Here is a 20,663-nt window from a genome sequence, read left to right as displayed (position 1 = left end):
AACATTTTTTGAATTTTTTTGTAAAATCCAATATGGCCGCCATTATCACGTGACCTTCCAGATGAGTCACGTGACTTTTTGTTCATTTTTATGATGCTCTGTCATATTGCAATACTCACTGAAAAAATTGTCCCGAATACTCGTATAGTTACAAAGATACAGCTAATGCATGTAAATCAATATTTATAAGGCCATATATCCATAGAAAACTACGCACAGGAATGCACGTATAAAAATTAATTACGCAGTGAAAGTGGCCTCTTTCCCATTTTCATATTCATCTGTATATTTCTTTCAAAAAGAATCCCCATCAGGAGCAACTGGATCCGCAACTACAGCTGGAACGATGTTTGACTATTCGGAGTCGCAACAATCGACTTATTTTGTTACATCCCGGTCAGCATCACAGGTAATGGTGGGAGACGGCAATGTTCATAGTAATGCAAATCTGATTTTGTTGTATTTTTACCCATATCTTACCGGGCGAGCTTCATAGGATGGTATTTCTTACAAACATGTCTGTCACGAAAAAACAGAATGGCATTTTGACTGACAGAGATGCGTGCTCTGTTTTAGATGACATTTGAAAATAATGTGTTACCTATAGTTTATAACGTCTTATATTTGGCATATGTCTAAGGGATAATAAGGTATTTCACGGGGTGCATGTTGCTAGCTTCATGTGCAAAATATATATGACTGTTTATATTTTTGTCTAAATAGTTTTGCTAGTGCAGAAGTCGATATATGTTCTGCAAAAATTTATTTTCATATCCAAGGTTATGAGTCCATACTCTTGAGAGAATGTTTTTGTCTGCTTTTGAGTTATTTCTATCGCACTGTAAAGTTTCACATGCATGAACGTTACAATCAAAACTGCATTTGATCGCTGGTGTGTGTAACATTTTTACCAATCTGTATTTATTGACAGAGAATTGATGAAATAAATGACCATATCCTGCAAGTTCGAGGGCTAAATATCTCTCTGAATGAAAGTATCGTAGTAACCACAGGTTTGTATATTGTATTCGTCCAATGTTTAAGCGTCGTTTGACAACAGCTTCTATCGTGTTCGTCCATCAGGTATAGCTATAAGATCAAAAATACCTGCCCTTGACGTACAAATTGTTTATAAACGTTGATCGGTTTATCTGTTTATATTGTCAGATGCAATATTTTGAATGGCAATATATAAATGTGTCACTTTATAAGATTATTAGCAAATGAAAGTCATAGTAACTCAGAATGAATCAATATGACAAGATGCTTTCATTCAATTGTAAGCCGGAATTACTGTTGTTATGATGATAAACTATGGTGTTTTGTGTTTTACAGGAATACTCAGACACATGCAAGAAATCGTTGATGACTTTACCCCAACTGTCGGTAGTAACCTGGAACCGAAAGTTGAAAAAGACATTACCGAAACGCTTTTGTCAATGTTTGATGAGCTAGCTCTGTTCATACTCAACAAGACTACGAGTGATAATGGTGCTATTGAATTCAAGACACGCTCGTTCGTTTTCATCCTGGATAAGAACTCATTAGAGAACCTTGGCAATACAACGTTGATGGTCGGACCTAATAGTGGATTTGAAATTCCTCCATTATCAAATCACTTGCCTAGATCGCAACAAAATGTAACTAACAGTGTCATCAGAATGGTAGGTAAACTTACATTAAGCGAAAAAAAGCTTCCATTAAATTTTAAAATAACGTGTTGCATTGAAGACTTTTTTGCACCTTAGACTTCGCTGCACACATGGCTCTGTTACGAAACATCCCTGTCTATTTCGGCAAGCTCTCTCTCTGTCTCTTTCTCTGTCTCTGTCTCTCTGTCTCTCTCTCTCTCTTTCAGATGCTTGTTTGATTGATTGAATGATCGATTGATATAAACAAGGAAGAAATAAACAAATATTCGCAAAAAACATCGAATGACAGGGTTATTGTCACCTTATATGCAGTTTCTATCAAGTTTCTAACTTGTAGATGTCGGCAAGGATATGGTTTCCATTAATACTAATACTGCACTTTTAAACCTAAGTTCACAAAATGACAAACATTATCTAGAGCAAATTTCAATTACGCAATTGGTATAGCAAACCCAGAGTATGTATATCACAGGATGTTGACCCTTTCAAGAGTCATCGCGAGTTATTATATATCGAGTGAACAGGTCAAAATTAGTGATACACCGGTTGATGGGGTAATTTATTGCTGTTATCATAATTCTGTGGTGAAATGTTGAAAATGAATGTTTTCACTCGCTGATGGATCGTACCAGGTCTTGGTAAAGCAAAGCTCGAATTGAAATATTGCAGAGTTAACTTTATTTTTGAGCAATCAGATAGCAGTATTTTCGTCACCAATATGCTGGTATTTATATATTTGCGGTACCGAATCTCTTGGAGGCAAGGTCTATTAATTAAATCGCGATATATAGTAGTGCGCATAATGCTGAATTTTAAGCGAAATAAATTTTTGCATTGATAATTTAATTGTCCCTTGACTTGTTTCTTTAAAAAGGGCTCGTGCACTGTACACAAATGACTTCAATTATGCAAAAAGGTGTGCATCAGCTTGTTGATTATTTTACAAAGATTGACGCACCTCAGCGTCTAGCTGCGTCCACAAATACAAACTGTTGTTTTAGTATGTCTAACTGTCCTGGATCATTGTTCAAAATTTAGTTGAATGACAGTTGTTTCACCGAGTTATTTCACCAATAGTAAGCGTATATACTTAAATGAATGACTTGTTTTACAAACGGCATTTCGGTGTTGATTTTGAAAAGCTGGAGTGAAGTGTCTTTACTTTAACGGTAATTATATGTCATATTTTCGATCTTTGCCAACGATTTCTTTGTGACCAATTCAAGCTAACATTATGTCTTATAGATATATTTTATATCGCTATAGGTACTTCGTATTGGGAGTTTTGCTCACGAAATATCACACATGACAGATAAATTTACGACCGATATTCTGACTTTGTCATTCAGGACTGAAGATGGTAAAGAAATCGAAGGTATGTCAGCGAAAAACAATGATTTTGATGGTTAATATTAATGATGATAAGTTTGACAAAGTTTCACGAACTTACCACATTGTATATCCAGACGGAGATTGTCTTTGTTACAAATGAAATACGTCGTTTTGAAACAAATACAAGCACTCAATACACGGCAGTCGGGTTATAATAATACACGAACTTCTTTAGCATAAAAGACAATATTTTACTTGTATATATATTTAACAATCAGTACTCAACGCACATTCACAAACGCAATACCACGAAAACGACCATGCAGAATTACAGCGCAGTTTTTGAGATTCAAAACCAACTATTTATCGAGTGTTTGTTTTAGCTAAGTTGTCAACAGTAACGGTTCTAGCCAGCAACTTTAACTATATTGTTCATTAACTTCAAGAGTATGCAGGATTTTGTTTATATTTACTGAAACTTTTAAATGCAAAAATTTAATAATAATATAAGAACATTGTTTAAACGAATTGAAAAGCTCTTTAACAATAATATGCACCAACAATGTGCCATACCGTGTTCTTTGGAAAGAATTGTAAGATGAAAGGCGATGGCGGAGGTACATTCCGAATCTTTAGTAATCGTTGTACGGACGTTGCAGTGCAATTACTTTATGCAGCACTACACTAATTAGCCTGCGTATTGTCTAAAATTTGCTATCATTTGTAAAACTCTAAAACTATAGCACATAAATATGTGTCACTAAATTTTCTAACCCACGCTATAAGACAATAATATTATATAGGACTAAGTCCTTGTTGTTACGCCAGAGGTTTGAAGATTAAAAATACTACTTCCGTCTTAGTATGCTCAGTCGACGCATACCTGATTCATGATTAGTTTAAGAAAGATTAAAAAATAAGTATTACTTATTTTAGTGTGAGACCACACATTTCGTACACAAGAAATTCAAACACAAAATTTACTTTGTCACTCACTGTTGTGCACAGTGCGCTTTGTCAGACCAAGGCAGGTATAGAATTTCGATTGAATTTGTCAAAACATAAGGCAATTTTTGTATATTATTTTTGCGTTTATCATGATAACAACTCACTGTACTCAATAAGGGACGTGTTATGCCGTCTTTATCTTGTCCATAGCAACGGTACTAATAAACGTCCAGTATTGCAGGCTGAAAACCATCTTAAATCCTTTTGCATCTAGTTGTTGACACAGAGGGCGGTTTTCTAAATGTGACTTCAAACCCTGCACTCTGCGCGTGAGTCCTCGTTCATATGCAGGACAGATTTATATCTATTTCTATGTTTAATCGTGATGGTAACGATATCTTTATCAATGATGAAAAATTGCATTTACTGGGTAATGGCAGCGATATGTTTAATGATGGCGATGAAACATACTTGTTTCTTTACAGGCACTCAAAAAACATGGCGGCGCCCTTAATTGAGCCAGATGCACCTACGGTTCCTTGCATAGTATACCATGAACTGTGAAGGCGAAGTCAGTAAGCCGCTTGCGCGACTATTGAAACCCCGCTAACCGCGCTTTTGCGCATTTTAATTCCCTCTTAGGCAATTGTTCGAAATCATATGTAGCTTATGTACATGCGCATACCTAAGTTTGACCTAAAGGCTGTTACCAAAGATTGGCAATGAACGCTTAACTTAACTTAACATGTGAAGAGCATGAATATAATCGCCGAAATCTGTCACCAAGAATGCAAAGAGAGACATTTTCGATGACAATGTTGTTTTTAAGGGGAGTTAACCTGCACAAACACCGAACGATGTTAGTTATGTTAGCAAAATGTACAAAAACATTCAGCTAATGTTCTTTAATGTTAAGTTCATTCACACAGTTATGATTGATTTCAGGACATAATGCGTCAAAAGACATCGGAGTATGGCTTGGCAATCGTCGAACACCGTCGAATGAAACGTTGTTGACTGGTCAGTATGTAGAAGCTGATGCCGCTACGCACTATGTTTTAAAGATTACGGTAAATCCTTAGACATGTCTTAAGTTACTTCCATTTTATCAGCATATCCTGTTGTCGAAGTGTCCGAACCTTAGAGCTTGATTGCCATGTGGAGACTGTCAGAGAGCCTTCTTTATCTACAAACTCATTGTCCGATTATTCTCTTTACGTTTGCACATATCTGAATGAACATCCTTATTTTCTTCAGTTCTTTATAGATGGCAGGGGCACTTTGTGACATACATCATAATTCCTATTTTCTCAGTGGCTCTCATTATTCACGATGTTAGTATTCTCATCTTTGTCATTTTGTAAATTTATAAAGCATATACATCATCAAAGTTTGATTTTTTTCCCTGACATTTACAGGCTTTTAAGGCATACTACGCAATTCAGGTAATATTTGAAACATCTGCACCGGTCTATGAGAACACCACAGTTTGTGTTTCAACTGAATTACCTGGAAATTCAAGTAGCCATGGTGGTTTTCAGTTTTGCCAAGAAGCATCTTTCGACAGCAGTGCTGCTAATATCTTCCTCCCGGAGGAAAATATCACCAGGACAGGAAGTTATTATATCATCTTTGAACTGATATACAGTAGGTGGTGTAATTCTTATGCAAAGATGTTGAAAAGATATCTGTAAAAAGGCCACAATTTAGAGTAGTAACGCCGATAACAATAGGTCGATTACACACTTGAAAATAATTTTGAATATTCGCTGCGCTCTATGGCACTCGTCTAAGGATTTGTTCAACTTTTATGAAATGCTCAATAATTGATTACCTAGTAAGCACCATCTCTTTGTTGTCTGTTCTATTTTAGGTCATGGTGTGGAATTCAAAGTGTCAACGACCCAACATAAATGCAGTTACTCTGTTGACAAGGCAAATACTTGGCGAAGTAACCGATGCAAAGTAAGAACATTGTTCTTATATATATATATATATATATATATATATATATATATATATATATATATATATATATATATATATATATATATATATACAATAAATATGAGATCACATCAAGTATGTTTGGTACCTATTACTCGAGTTTCACGCATACACGCGATCGTCAGATAGGTAGATTTTATTGTGTGAAATTTGCTTCAGGTGCTTACATATAAGTGTCAGGTTGGGTCAAACCATTTGGTGTTGTGGGTTGGATTGAAATTTGACAAGTAAAATTTGTTTTCGTGTCGGCACTTGGAGACCAACTCGGAACGCTTGTTTAAAAGGCTAGATTTATCTGCATTGATTATATATATATATAAGAGGAGGGCACATTGTATACATATATATATATATATATATATATATATATATATATATATATATATATATATATATATATATATATATATATATATATATAAAGCCAGAGACAAAACCGTTATATAACCGTTATTGGTAATTTGTTATATTATTTCCCGCTTGTTCTCTTTTAGGTATCTCCAAGGTCGAATATCACGTCCACTCTTTGTTTGTGCAGTTACCTTGCCTCAGATCACTATGAAGAGTCCGACACCTACCAAAATAATGGTTCTACTGCGGAATACAAAGAATAATGTGTTGGATTCCGAATAGTCTCTTACCAGAAAAATCATTTCACAGTACCATAAATTAGCCATTATCCCGTTTGTTTTGTATCAGAGAAGGTTGCCTTCTTACAGGTTCGTTTTTGCTTGAAATTTAAGTGGTAAAGAAAGCATACATAGTTTAACAATATTTTCTTAAAATACGTTTAGAGATTTCCCCATAAATTTCATAATAACCATTAAACACATGCATATATTACATGCACAAGCCAAGTAGTCCGTGGGCCGAGCCCTAGAAAAAGCTCTGGAAGTTGATTTTTTTACCCACACACTTGTGGATATTGATATTATGTGAAAAGACAGTTTACAACATGCTTGTATGGAAATCACAATTTTCCATTGCAAAATCTTGCACATTGATTAGATTTTTGACCAAAAAGCTTGTTTTTTTTTTGTAATTTTCAGTGAAAATGATGAAAAGTATGTTGTTACTCTGTTCATGATAGTTATTGTTGAGGGTACCAAAATAATTATAAGAAAAGTTGAAAACAACTGTTATTTCATCGAAAAACATGAAAAAAGCACTTTTTTACCAAAAACACACATTTTCATGTTTTTTGTGAAAAAAAAGAGATGATGTGTTTATTGGTTTACTGTATGTTCAAAACCATGAAACTATTCCCTTTTCATCTCCGATTTTCCCACATGAGATCCACAAACATTTCTTGAAAATGTCCAACATATATTTTTTAACCAATGTATGATGTACTCAACTATGTGAGAGTATATGGTAAAAATTGCCTGGAAGTTTCAATTTACACGGGAGAAATGACCACAATTGTTAGTCTTCACTCTGGTTTTTTATTCTTTGTGTTTTTTGTCAGATGAAACAATCAGTGGAAATACATTTCAATTTGAAATCTCCCTTCATTTGAAAGACACAAGTGTCCATAATTCTCTATTGTCAGTGAGTGTTATCTGCATTGCGATCACTATGATTGAATGTTTGATTTTGTCGATGTCTTCCTTACAGTTAATTAGTTTATTCAATGTCACTTTCTATGTCTGAGGAGCTATCATTCTCTTCATCTGCTAGTTCACTTTCATCAATGTTTGTTGTGTTTGTACAGGAAACACACTGACACAGCTCTGTGCAATGCAATTCCACTTCTCTACATGAACATCTGGATGAGCATCCAGACTTCTTGCATTTACAGCTTACAAAATTGATGATAGAATCTGGTGCAGGGGGAAGTGTCATCCACTGGATTGATAGCTCTGAGTCTTGCAGTATCCATCCATGTCCATGTGGGCTTGGTGCATCCATTTTGGCTTGCAAACATCGCCTGTAGATTGCTGTTGGTAGTTTGCACGCTGTGTATGCAATTTCAGGCTGTCTTTGTTTGGAGGGAGGGCACCATCACTGTGTAGGCCAAGACGAAAGCAGTTGTATCTTGCTTCATTCACATTACTGCATCGGCTTTGTCCATACAAATTACAGACAAAGGACTCTATTTGTGTCATCAGGGTATCAGACAATGTCCATGACATTCCCAGGTCATGGAATGTACCAGTGTAGGTATCACTTCCAAGCAGCATTTTTATCATCTTCTTCTTGCCTTTGCCTTTGAAAGACTCACGCTATCACAGCCAGAGAACACATGAAGGCCAAGGAGAGCCAGGGCAGTCTTGTCTCCCAAAGACTCTGATATCTTATTTACATAGAGGATTTTACCATTTTTGCTGGTTTGATGTAGGATTTTACCATTTTTGCTGGTTTGATGTGAGAACAGCTGGCCCTGTAATTGATGAGCACAACTCACAGCTAACATCAAGACATCTGTATCAGGACTGCGAATGACAATGTTGTCTGCCTCCCCAATGTATGATGCATGTTGAGCATGAAGTAGTAGTCTTGTGTCAGCCTCTTCATGGTCACACTGTAATTCAGGTACCTCGGTTATCTCGGTTACGACCATAACACCGTCTGTAGATTGCAACCTGTAGCATAACTCGCCATTGGTAACATACATGGTGATACCCTGCAGGCATTCTGATTCATATTCTTTCCAGGATTCAAACAGAAAGAGCAGGAGAGATTCCTTATTCTTACCAGAGGCAAGATACTTTTTGAACTGCCTTGGCATATTTAGAGTTGGTCTTGTGATCCGGATCTCAGTAAGGGTACCTGTGTTTGCTCTACGTTTTCTCTCTGCATCTTTTATGGACTGTTCTCTGTACTGATCGATGACAAAGTCAATTCTTGTGGCACCATACTTAGCGGCGATTGCTCTCAACTGGTAAAATATGCTGGATGCAAATTCTCCAAATGTAGCTGGTATTTTACTTTGTATTTGAATCATCGCCATAGCATCAACAATAATGGCAGTCTTGCCTTTGAAACTGAGGTCAACAATAGCTTCTGGAAATGTTGCCTCCAGATGATGAGCAAGAACAGCTTTATTTGTCTTCGTCATTGTCTCATCGAAGTTGGCCAACATTGCTGGAACTGGGCCTAGTGGGTATGTCAGAGCATCATGAAGATCAAGTTGTCGTACCTGTGCAATCAACAGCATTCTCTGGAGAAGATTTCTATTTTCTTTCAGCGACAAGCAGTTCATGGTTACTTTTGACTTTGGTTTCTTGGATATATCTGCAAACGTCTTCCCTCGTACCACGGACATTTTGTCAAACAAATCTTTGACTCCTTGTGTAAGACGCTCACTCTCAAACTGTAGGTAGGCCTCTTCACCTCTTGAATATGCATTGGTAAGATCTGATGTGATCTCTGCACTAGCTAGGGCACCAGCTGTAAGATGAACTAGTTGACTATCTTTATCACTGGTGAACGGTGACCCAACTGACAGCAAGGTTGATATTACTTCTTGCACATCAGATTCATCTCTCTTCATCCTGGCTTGTGTCAGGTCTTTATTTTCTGACTGCTTGTCTGTCTTACCAGCTTGGGTGAAGCAACCTGTTGCAATAGCTGAACGTGCTGGATGACTGAGAATCCATCGGTTGAATGCACCCTTGTTTCGTGTGAAACCAACCAGGCCACCTTTTGTCTTGGATTCACGATTGAAAGTCTGTTCGATGACTTGATCACATGCTGTCATTGAAAATGGATGATCACATGATCGCTGTACAGCAAATTCACCTTCACAAAATTTCTCATATACATCGGGATGTGCTTGTGGCAGAGCTAACATTTCCTGCAGATAGACTGGAAGATAACGTGAATAATTGACCTTCCAATAGGCAAAGTACCATGGTAACATCTGTCGTATAGCAGCTAGATGTAAATGCCAGTCCCCCTCACGTGTACCTCTGATGAATAGGAGTAGTAGCTGTACCATGTTCAAATACGAACTCCAGAAAGCATAATTGACGTTGCTTTCACAGCACCTCTCTATATGGTCTGTGTATTTCTGTTGTAACTGCTTCATTTCTTCTGTATTCACTGCATCAATGAACGAATGGGGATAGCTGTCACGAAGATCAAGAAGGCTGGCGATGACTGGTAAATGTTCCTCTTCAGTCAAGCTGTCAAGGAACTCATTAAAGCGGAGACGGTGCATGGCCTCTGCAACCAGTTTATGGCAGCGAACACTTCGGTTGTAATGATGTCCGCTCATTACACCATTGACTGAACCTTGGGCTAAAATACCAGACTCTATCATGATATCCTCAAAGCCAGCATCTCTTTCCTATTGCGGATAGAAATGACATCACCGTGTGAAATTCTCCAAGACGTAGTATTAGGCGTTTTGTGTACTCTTCATTCTGCCATCGGATTTCCTGTGCCTTTGAATAAATTGCCAGATCCATATTAAGTACCACACTTTGCAGACGGAGTTTATTGGCGATGTCAACACTTGTACTCAGTACTGTGTTTATTGTGGACTTCTCTGTTGGACTGGCATCTATCACTGGTAGGTAGCCAATATTGCTGACAGGCTGTATGATATTGCCTGAGAGTTGCTGATTGAATCCAGTCCATGCCGGCAAAGTCACATTTCCTTCCTCGACCTAATGATGCAAACATGAAAAAAAATCAAAGTGCAAATGTTAAAAGAAGAAAGAAAATATATAAATAAAAATAAAAATCATGCGACATTTAAGTAATTGATGATATGTCAATACATCGGTACCTGCACAGTTTTGCACATCCAAAATGCCAAGTCTTTAGTAAGTGGTACATCAATCACTCTATCCTGGTTTTGAAACATGCAATCAGCATCTGAACCTATAGGTAACATGAAAAAATAAGTTATTGTATTGAACTTGATATTCCAATAATAACAATAATAATAATAATAACAACAGTATTTCATGGTAATAGTACAATAAGAAAATGTTGATTAAATTAGCAATACAACAACTTTCATAAAATGTAATTAAAACATTAACCAACAAGGAAATAAATATAAGGGTTTCAACAGTTAAAGGGACACCGTTATATTGGGGTTAACAAGACTATGTATGAACAGTAATTGGTTTGATTGTTTACATATTGTTTAAACTGAGAAAATGCAACAATGATTGAAATTTAGGATGAAGGGGAAGGGCAAGTAAGGCTTTGTGCAAATGGTGCGATAATATGGCGACATTTCATGAGTGTGCGCTTACAATACTTACAACCGTAATATGAGACCATGACATCATGATACGTGGTGACTGTGATGATTATTGTATTTCACAATGTACAACCTGACGGTGCAGGGCCATGGCGAGGTCGACCATGGTACTCAATAATGTTGCTTGGTGGAGCGGTAAGTGTCCTTTGCTTTGACTTTGTAATGGCAACTGCAGTTGAAAGGTTGTCAGCTGTACTAGCTTCATCTCCAGTGTTCCTTTGAATTATGATTCCATTGGTGTTGTGAGTTGTACCTTTTCCTACAATATTATCATAATTGAAATAAACCTCGTAAGAAAATAAAAGTTAAAATGTGTAATTACCTCCTTGTATTAAAACTGCAAAAAGTAAAATCACAGCAAAATGTTTAACACAAAGGCTTTAAAAAATTAAGTTTTCATGGCGTCTTGGTGTAAATCATAAGCTGTAACATGGAAAGCTAATCACAGTATGTGTATCTGAGTCTACTTACCACTTAGAGTTTCTTCACCAAAATCATTATTGTCCCAAACTAAGGTGGTAAACACTTCTTGACAAAATCCAGGTGGCAAACCATCACTGTGAAGTTGTTGTTGAGCTAGTGCTGTGTCATGCTCTAAAACCGATGAATGTGAAACACAGTGGCCCAAACCATTCAGCAATCCTATCAAAGATGAAGACCCTGTCAAATGACGCACTGCCATACCGAGTGACAAGTGTTTTGGGAGGACGGAAAAGGGTGACTTTCCGTCCTCGAGATGACAAGAAGATTAAGTCCTGGCAAACTGATAACAATCTGTTTTCTACAGCTGACGGGACATCCACGCGTTCACTTGTAAGAAAGTCCTGTGATGTGCCAGTACACCAAGCTGAAATTGAACAGCTTTGTTGGCACAATACTTCTACTTTGTTGAATTGACAGGTCTTCTGCCCTTGGAGGCCAGTTATTAACGCCTTCAGTTTCTTCAAGAATACTGTGAATATTCATTGCAGTGTGAATCATCTCAAGCCTTTCATCTTGGCTGTTATCATAGCTTGTTGTCATCGACTGTGATTCCATTTCATTTCCACTCTCTTCACTTTCAGAATCTGTATTGGTAATATTCAAGATATGATAATCTGCAGCAGAATCTCCTCGGTTAGCCATCAGTATTTCGCATTGGCGATACTTAGGTCGAAATAAACACTAGTTTGTCACCAAACCTTGTTTGCAGTCTTTTTTTTAGTGACGAGTTTTTGTATGTAGATGCATCTATGTCTTCTTCGTCATTGATCATTTTAATAAAGATATTTCTCATCACATCCATTGCGATGCACTCTCTGCCTTCAATGATTCTCTTCTGTACAACTTCATCACAAAATTTCTTAAAGGATGGGGCATACATGATACCGCTGTCTTCCTCTGCTTTTTCTGATATGTGTAAGTTACTTAGGTAACATGATTGGTGATACTTAACTTCTATACTGACTAAGTCTTGACCTCGCAGTTGAATCAACAACTTCTCGTCTTTCCTATGTTCCGCAGCTTTAATCAATGTACGTCCATCGGTTTCACAGGAAGTAAGTCTTTCATTTGATTCACGTGGCATACACACTGCATATTGGCAAGGGCGGCCATCTTGTACGTCTATATAACGCATTGTTTGATTGGATCACGCCATTGAAATGTCATCGCAGCCACCAATGAGAACGTTTGTTGCTCCCGACAAACAAAGTAATGACCTTTTACCCCTATTTGATCTACTTCGTTTTATGGGACTTTTTGGTTTAATTCTACGCCCCAATCAGGCAAAGGAGGTTGAAAAATGTGTTTTCTATATCTTTTGGGCAAGTATTTGTCATTTCAATCGTTTATAACCTCCAAATTCGATTTAGTTCCATTTTTGAAACGATAGATCTGGTCGGCCAATGGACTAAAGTTTATCGTTGCCGAACAAAAAATACGAGATTTATTCTCTTGTCGTTCTACGTCGCGTCAACCCGCGTCTATGTTATCAATTTTGTATGTGTCAGACCTTTTGTTTAGCCCCGATCTTCGGTGTTTTCGTCAATTTAAACAAACAACATGGCGGCCCGTATTTACCCCACGATCAAAATTTGTCTGAGGTGAAAATATCGTAAAAATCAGTCATGATTATTAGAGTCTGACAAAATACATCCATTTCGCAAATTTTGAGTCTTCGTGATTTAGTATTTTCGCCAATATGGTGGGGGTCTCGTATTCGAATTTGCCCCACCGACGCTTGAACTTTCGACGCACTGTGCTTTAATGCGGTAGACATACGGCTTCCACTGCCAAGAAGGGGGGCAGCGTTGTCCAGGCCTCAAAAATTCATCTAATGAAATAGATATTTTCATAGACTACGAAAATTATAATCCGAAAGATGGAAACACAATAGTTTACCGCCTGTATATTCCTAAGGAATTACATGAATATTTTTCGGAAGCAACGAACTCCAAGCTGGTCGCGTTACCATGGGTTCCGTAAGCACTGTATTAAGGCTTAGGCCCGACGTTACACAATGTTCACGCCGTTGAAATTCAGTCGATTTTTGTTCCAGAAAAATATCGCTGAGGTACATTTCTAGGCCTATGCTATCTTTGAAATAGTATATAACTTTGCGGAAGGTACGTGTAGACCGAGAGGTCGCCTGGCATAGGCTCCATACATGAACGTGGACGCCTTGTTCCTCTCTCACGCGACGGACGACCAGAAACGATGGACAATTTGCCCACAGGGTATGAATACTATTTCTGATGTAGTTCAAACGCTTAAACGCGGAATCGTTATGGGAAACGTTTGTACTTTGCAAAAAAATAAATAAAAATAAAACCGAATTCTTGGCTTTTGTATGTGATAAGTATATTATTCCCTAATATTTTTCTTCGTTCAGCTCGGAAATTACTCGTGACGTAATGACCGTGTCTTCGACTCGTGGTAACCCGGTCATTACGTCACTCGTATTTTCCTTCGCTGAACGAAGAAAAAATATTGTGTAATAATATCTAATTGTCGCATTCTGCATGTACTTCAAATTTCATACTTTTGGGAAGCATTTTGCGACATTTAGGTCATTCCTTGAGAAATGTTCGCATGCACACATCGTTTGTCATTTCAATTTGCAAAACATCAACATCCGTTTGTTTCACATAACAAGTACAATAGTCTTCTTACTTTCCATTGCTTATTCTGTATGCTAAGGGCACAGCAGTCTAATTAATAATTATAAAAAAAGTTCTATCTTCTCTCTCAATAGAACATTTCCAAATCAATTGTCTGCTTTTTTAGAAGTTTTGAGACTAGTCCATGGATATGTCTACATACATGAGACATTTTAGGTTTCCTTTGGGTATCTCCAATGCTATATCCCACTATGAATCATGGAATATCCAGACTAATAAACTCTTGGTGGCGTACAACTCAATGCTCTGTCAATAATTCATCGTGATACATCAAAGTCCTGGTCATTGTTCTTAAGGGGGACAACTGAATATTCACAACAGTCAGCGTAAAGAGAATGGTGTTATATGCCAACCCTCCCAGGCTGATAACATTTTATCTATGATAAATGTTTGATACGAATGCGGCCATAAAATGTTCTGAAACTAACGGTTAATTTACTAATATATGATTCAACTCCGACACAAATAGAATTCAGCGAAACTTAAATGTGAACTGTCGAGAGTTATTCCCCTTGCTTAAAATGGCTTCACCTTTTAATGTACTTTTCAGGAATAAATCAAAAATTACAAGTTTTATACGGCAATACTAAATTCCCGCCTTGATTAAAGAAAGAAACAATAATAAATTCATACGGGACCCACGTACATCTCATAATAAACATCTGTCGTATCCGACTCAGTTTCATCCCGGTGAAATAACATATCTCTTTCATTCATATCAAAACTGACCGTTTATTTCTTTGCATGATATCATGCAAGCTTCGTATGTGGAAAGCGTCCCGAGAGATGGTAAAATATTTCAAACATAAGGGCATATTATTCAGCGACACCCTGTCCAAGGTAAAATGTGCGTCGGCGACAGATATTCGGACTCGTAAGTTTTACATTTTTTTTTTCTGGTCTACCTCTTGCCGGGGTTTATTTTAAAGCTCTTGGTGTAAGAATACTGTTCATCGACTTACTTTTTCTAAAATCCAAAATTCCGTTTTTCTCTATTAGTTAACACAGGGACGACGACCATTTTGAATCGAAATATCGGTCCAGTCTGAGGTAATTCCTTACTCTTGTACTAAAATTTGCACGGTGACCCCTATTTTTATTCTATGTTTAAAAGGGATTAGTTAAAATATGCCTTGAGAAAATTTTTGAGCAAAAGTCTAAGTCTTTCACTTTCGAGGCGCATACTACCTTAATTGTATTAAAAATCGTTTCTCAAATATAGTAATGCTGATTTTATACACATCATTACAGTGACGTATTATGACGTATTATTGTAACGGAGAAAAGATCTGCATTAGAATCCAAATGTTTTATGGGAAAGCAAACTTTTTACATTAACTGAAAATTTTGAGGTCAGCCTGAGTATGAGTCAGTATGAGGAGTACACAGAAAAATTTTTACAAGCTTGATAAATATGATTTTAAATCTCTTTGAAATTTACGTCTAGATTTTATTTTGTTAAGATGATACGGCAGTGAATTCCACTGTTTGACTGAAGCAAAGAAAATGTTGTTCTGAGTAATAGTAAGTCTGGCATTCGGTATTCGGAGATTGCCACTATCAGATGATCGTGTAGAATAAGTATGGGTAGGGACTTCAAAATAGTTAGAAATATTAGTCGGGAAATTATAATTTAATGAATCAAAGATAAATAGACAGGAAGAATATTTACTGAGTTTCTGAAAAGGTAATATATTTAATTGACGAAATAAAGGTTCGGAGTGTGCTGTGAAATCAGAAAATGTAATAAGAAGAACAGCTTTTTTCTGAAGGAGGAGAATGGGATTTAATAATGTAGTGTAAGTGTTACCCCAGACTTCTAGGCAATATGTTAGATGTGGTAAGATGAAGGTGTTATAGATCATGATAAGAATTGACTTTGGAACAAAATGTCTGATACGAGAAAGGACACCAATTTTGGGGCTGATTTTTAAAAGAACATTTTTCACGTGTGAATTCCAATTGAGTGATGGGTCAATGGAAATACCAAGATAACTTGCCGATGTGACTTCCGCGATCATATGATGTGATAACGATATATTGCCGTCTAAGTCAATTTTCTTTTGAGGTGTTTTAATAATCATGAAATTAGTTTTGTTGACGTTAAAAGTGAGTTTGTTAGCGTAACACCAAATAGTGATTTTATTAAATTCAGTATTGACATTATCGAGCTTGACGGTGGTGGAATTGAACGATTTAAAAACATTAGTGTCATCAGCGAATAATCGAAAATGAAAGTAGTTAGTTGAGTTAGCAATGTCATTGATGTAAAGGAGAAATAGATTAGGACCGAGAACTGAACCTTCAGGCACTCCACATTCAATTTGTTGTGGCTGTTAAGTTTTACCATCAATAACAACAGCTTGTTTACGAGAATCAAAATAGCTATGAAACCATTGTAATGGTTGACCTCTTATTCCGTAAAAATCGAGCTTCTGAAGAAGGATAGCGTGACCAATTGTGTCAAACACCTTTTTTAGGTCAACAAAATACCAATAGTTGTCTGGCCCTTTTCTATTGATCCATTAGGTCAGAAATTATGTCCGTCAGAGCAAGTTTTATGCTATATTTTTTCTGAAACCGTACTGTGTCTGTAAAAGTATGTCATGCTTATCTAAAAAGGAAATCAACTGCTTATTGACTATGGTTTCAAAAACCTTGCTGAACACCGGTAAGACTGAAATAGGACGATAGTTACCTACATCAAGAGGACATCCCTTTTTGTACAATAATGTAACTTTGGCAACTTCAGAGGGTTTGGAAAACACCCACTTGGAAATGAACGGTTAATGATATGTGCTAAGGGATGAGAAATATACTCGACAGCGTCTTTAACAAGAAGAGGGTGAATAAAATCAAGGCCATGAGCTTTATAGGGGTCTAGTGCAAGCAGCACGTTGACAACGTCTTCTGCAACAATCGGACTGAAAAAAGGACTTGTTGTGATTTCTGTGTAAATAAGCACGAAAATCAACACTACAAGTGATTTTTGAGGCGAGATTTGGACCAATGTTTGTGAAATAATTGCAAAAGACGTCTGCCATATTTGCACTATCTGTAATTGTCTCACCATTCTCAAGTTTTAATTGATTTGGAGAAAAACCTTTTGTCTTACTGTAGATAATCTCATTTATAACTTGCCATGTTTTCCCAGAGTTGCCCTGTGCCTTACTAAATTTATTATAAAAATACTGTTTCTTTGCTTGTTTCAATAACTTTGATAAAATGTTTCTATATTTCTTGTAATGATTTGTGATATTTTCATTTCGCAGAGATCTTTTTGCTTTTGAGTACAGAGAGTGTTTCTTCCTTATTGAAATAAGAAGTCCCTTGGTCAACCATGGTTTATGAGTTTTCTTTTTGCGACATTTACTCATTTTTACTGGAGCATGCTTTGATGCCACACTGTTATATTTATTATAAACAATTCATATGCGAGTTCTGGATCTAGACAATCATAGACTGGTTGCCAATCGACACTACCTAGTTCAGTAAGGAAAGTTTCACGTTTGTACTGAGAGAAATCATGATAAAAGTTGCTTCTGACGTGCTTAAAAACATGATTCAAATCCCTTATTCTTGCAAAAATAGCTAAATGGTCAGTGATATCTGTATCAAGGTGCCACAATCTAAAAAATAATTTGTGATGTTTGTAATTATACGATCGATTGTGGTGCTGGTATGGTCAGTTACTCTTGTCGGAACATTGATAAGTTGCTCAAAGCTGTAAGAATTCAAAAGACTTAAATAAGATGTTGTTACGCTTGAACAAGACTCAACATCTATGTTGATATCTCCTACAAAAAGACACTTTTTGTTCTTTAAAGACAGATGGTTTAAGGTGTTGTCAAGACTTTCTAAAAAAATTGTAACAGATTAGTCTAGTCGGAAGGTAGGGTTCCCATGCACCCCATGGATGTATTTTTTTAACCTACATTTTTGTAATCCTTAGGGTCTATATTTAATGAATTTTGATGTTCCTAAAATCAAATCATTGTCCCATGGGGTTCATTTGGCGCCATCTTGGCCGCCATCTTGGCCGCCATCTTGGATTTCAACAATGGGGTAGGGGTCACGTATTTACCGCTCGACGGAAACAGAAACAATAAAATACTATAAACGTTACATTTTTAGAAAGCCAAGATCATGGCCTTTTCATTGATATATAACTTAATAGGGATAAATTGATATTCGAACGTCGATTAGACTTTATATCGGCCATTGACCGTAAATCGTAAAATTTGCTAAATTTCACACCCAATAATTAAGTTCCCGTTCCTCCAAACAATTTTTCATAAGGTATTTATATATTTTTTGGAAGAACTCAGTGCAATAAACAAGAAAAACAACATTAAAAGTATGTGTCTTGAGATTTAGTGGGTGCATGAGCTTGTTTTCTTATTACGCGGTATGCCATATATCCGTGTGTAACATAAGGGGTAGGGGTAATGTTTCCCTTTCTGTTTCGAATCATGAATGATGAAACCATAATAATTTTACATTTTTTTTAAAGTACTGCATCAGACCTTCCTAAACATATATAGATTTATGGGGAAAAATTGCATATTTGAAAGTTACAAAGCTTAAACCTTTCGGTTTGTGTCGATTTTAAGTGATTTTTTTAAGACCGAAATTACAACATATGGGGTAGGGGTAATGTTTCCCTTCTGCCTCGCACCTTGAATTATGAAACCATATAAATGTTATACTGTTTGATAGCTGTGAAATGGGTCTTTCCAAACGTGTATAGTTTTATTGGGAAAAGTCCATATTTGCAAGTTACAAAGCTTATGCCTTTCAGTTTTTGTCAATTTTGAGTGATTTTTAAGACCGAAATTACAACATATGGGGTAGGGGTAATGTTTCCCTTTCTGCCTCGAACCATGAATTAAGAAACCATATAAATGTTATACTGTTTGATAGCTGTGAAATGGGCCTTTGCAAACATGTATAGTTTTATTGGAAAAAGTCCATATTTGAAAGTCACAAAGCTTATGCCTTTCAGTTTGTGTCAATTTTAAGTGATTTTTTAAACAAAATTGTAATATAAGGGGTAGGGGTAATGTTTCCCTTTCTGCCTCGAACCATGAATTATGAAATCATATAAATGTTATACTGTTATAAAGCTTTGAAATAGGCCTTACACAAACATGTATAGTTTATTGGGAAAAGTTGCATATTTTAAAGTTACAAAGCTTATGCCTTTCAGTTTGTGTCAATTTTAAGTGATTTTTTAAACAAAATTATAATATAAGGGGTAGGGGTAATGTTTCCCGTTCTGCCTTGAACCATGAATTATGAAACCATATAAATGTTATACTGTTAGAAAGCTGTGAAATAGGCCTTTCCAAACATGTATAGTTTTATCGGGAAAAGTTGCATATTTGAAAGTTACAAAGCTTAAGCCTTTCAGTTTGTGTCAATTTTAAGTGATTTTTTGAACAATATGCACAAAACAGTTAGTCCGTTGGCCAGGTATCGAAATCATCCCCTCTAAGGCATTTTACCCACTATGATTTTCTGTTAGCTAGTATTCTCAGCTGTCATAATCTGCTTATTTTCCATTTAACTGATGGTGTGTAAGAGTGTAACGACTTGTTTTTGAAGGGCTGTCACGCCCTCAGTAGTAAAATAGGAATGGGTTAGGGGTAACATATTTACCGCTAGTCGGAAACAAAAACAAAAAAGTACCATAAACAATACATTCTTAGAAAGCCCAGATAATCCCTTACCATTGGTATACAACTCAATGTGGATAAATCGATATTCAAACATCGATTAGATTTTATATCGGACATGAAATGTAAATTGTAAATTTTGCTTAATTTCAAACCCAATAATTAAGTTCATGTTCCTCCAAACAATTTTTACAAGGTATTTATATATCATTTGAAAGAACTTAATGCAATAGAGAAGTAAAAAACATTAAAAGAGTGTATCTTCATGAGACTTATAGGGTTCGTCGATTGTTTCCTAATATATGGTATGCCGTACATCCCTCTATAATATACATTAAAGGGATAGGGGTAGGGTAATGTTTCCTCTCCTACCAAACGCAGCGAATAAGGAAGCCACATAAATATCATATCTCTGAAACACTAACGCAGTTGTTTTTCCAACAAGATATGGCTTGATGGGGTAAACTCAAAAATTGTGCAGTGACAATGCCTAAACTCAAAAGTTTGTGTTACTTTACTGACATTTTCTTGTTAAAAGGAACATAGAAAAATACTCAATAGGCATTAAATAGCACTAAAAAGTTAAAATTGTGGTTAATAAAAGACGTTTTACTCATTTCAATAACTCAAATTAGAGAAAGAAAGTTAACAGCTATAATAT

General features: G+C 36.3%; 2 protein-coding genes across 2 annotated transcripts in view; one reads left to right on the top strand and one right to left on the bottom strand.

Annotated features, from left to right (window-relative positions):
- LOC139125173 (uncharacterized) overlaps positions 1-6,553 on the top strand; it is a 112,285-nt gene extending 105,732 nt beyond the window's left edge. The window contains exons 17-20 of the mRNA XM_070691279.1: positions 1,336-1,664; positions 5,351-5,579; positions 5,806-5,897; positions 6,434-6,553. Coding sequence (XP_070547380.1) covers positions 1,336-1,664; positions 5,351-5,579; positions 5,806-5,897; positions 6,434-6,553 — 770 coding nt within the window. The remainder of the gene's footprint in view (positions 1-1,335; positions 1,665-5,350; positions 5,580-5,805; positions 5,898-6,433) is intronic.
- A 3,660-nt stretch (positions 6,554-10,213) lies between these two features.
- On the bottom strand, positions 10,214-11,845 carry LOC139125172 (uncharacterized). The gene is made up of 4 exons (XM_070691278.1): positions 11,635-11,845; positions 11,165-11,422; positions 10,678-10,772; positions 10,214-10,555 (listed from the first exon to the last, which is right to left on the bottom strand). Exons 2-4 carry the CDS (start codon positions 11,181-11,183, stop codon positions 10,214-10,216), a joined length of 456 nt encoding a protein of 151 aa, XP_070547379.1. The 5' UTR covers positions 11,184-11,422; positions 11,635-11,845.
- Between the last annotated feature and the right edge of the window lie 8,818 nt (positions 11,846-20,663).

Source organism: Ptychodera flava (assembly GCF_041260155.1).
Source record: "Ptychodera flava strain L36383 chromosome 3 unlocalized genomic scaffold, AS_Pfla_20210202 Scaffold_25__1_contigs__length_14229661_pilon, whole genome shotgun sequence".
NCBI classification, from domain to species: Eukaryota; Metazoa; Hemichordata; class Enteropneusta; family Ptychoderidae; genus Ptychodera; species Ptychodera flava.
This window is presented reverse-complemented; position numbering and strand designations above follow the sequence as displayed.

Excerpts from the sequence above, each read along its gene's own strand:
- LOC139125172 (XM_070691278.1), bottom strand. Across the intron at positions 10,556-10,677 it reads GGATGTGCAAAACTGTGCAG|GTCGAGGAAGGAAATGTGAC; the intron begins GTACCGATGTAT and ends TTGCATCATTAG.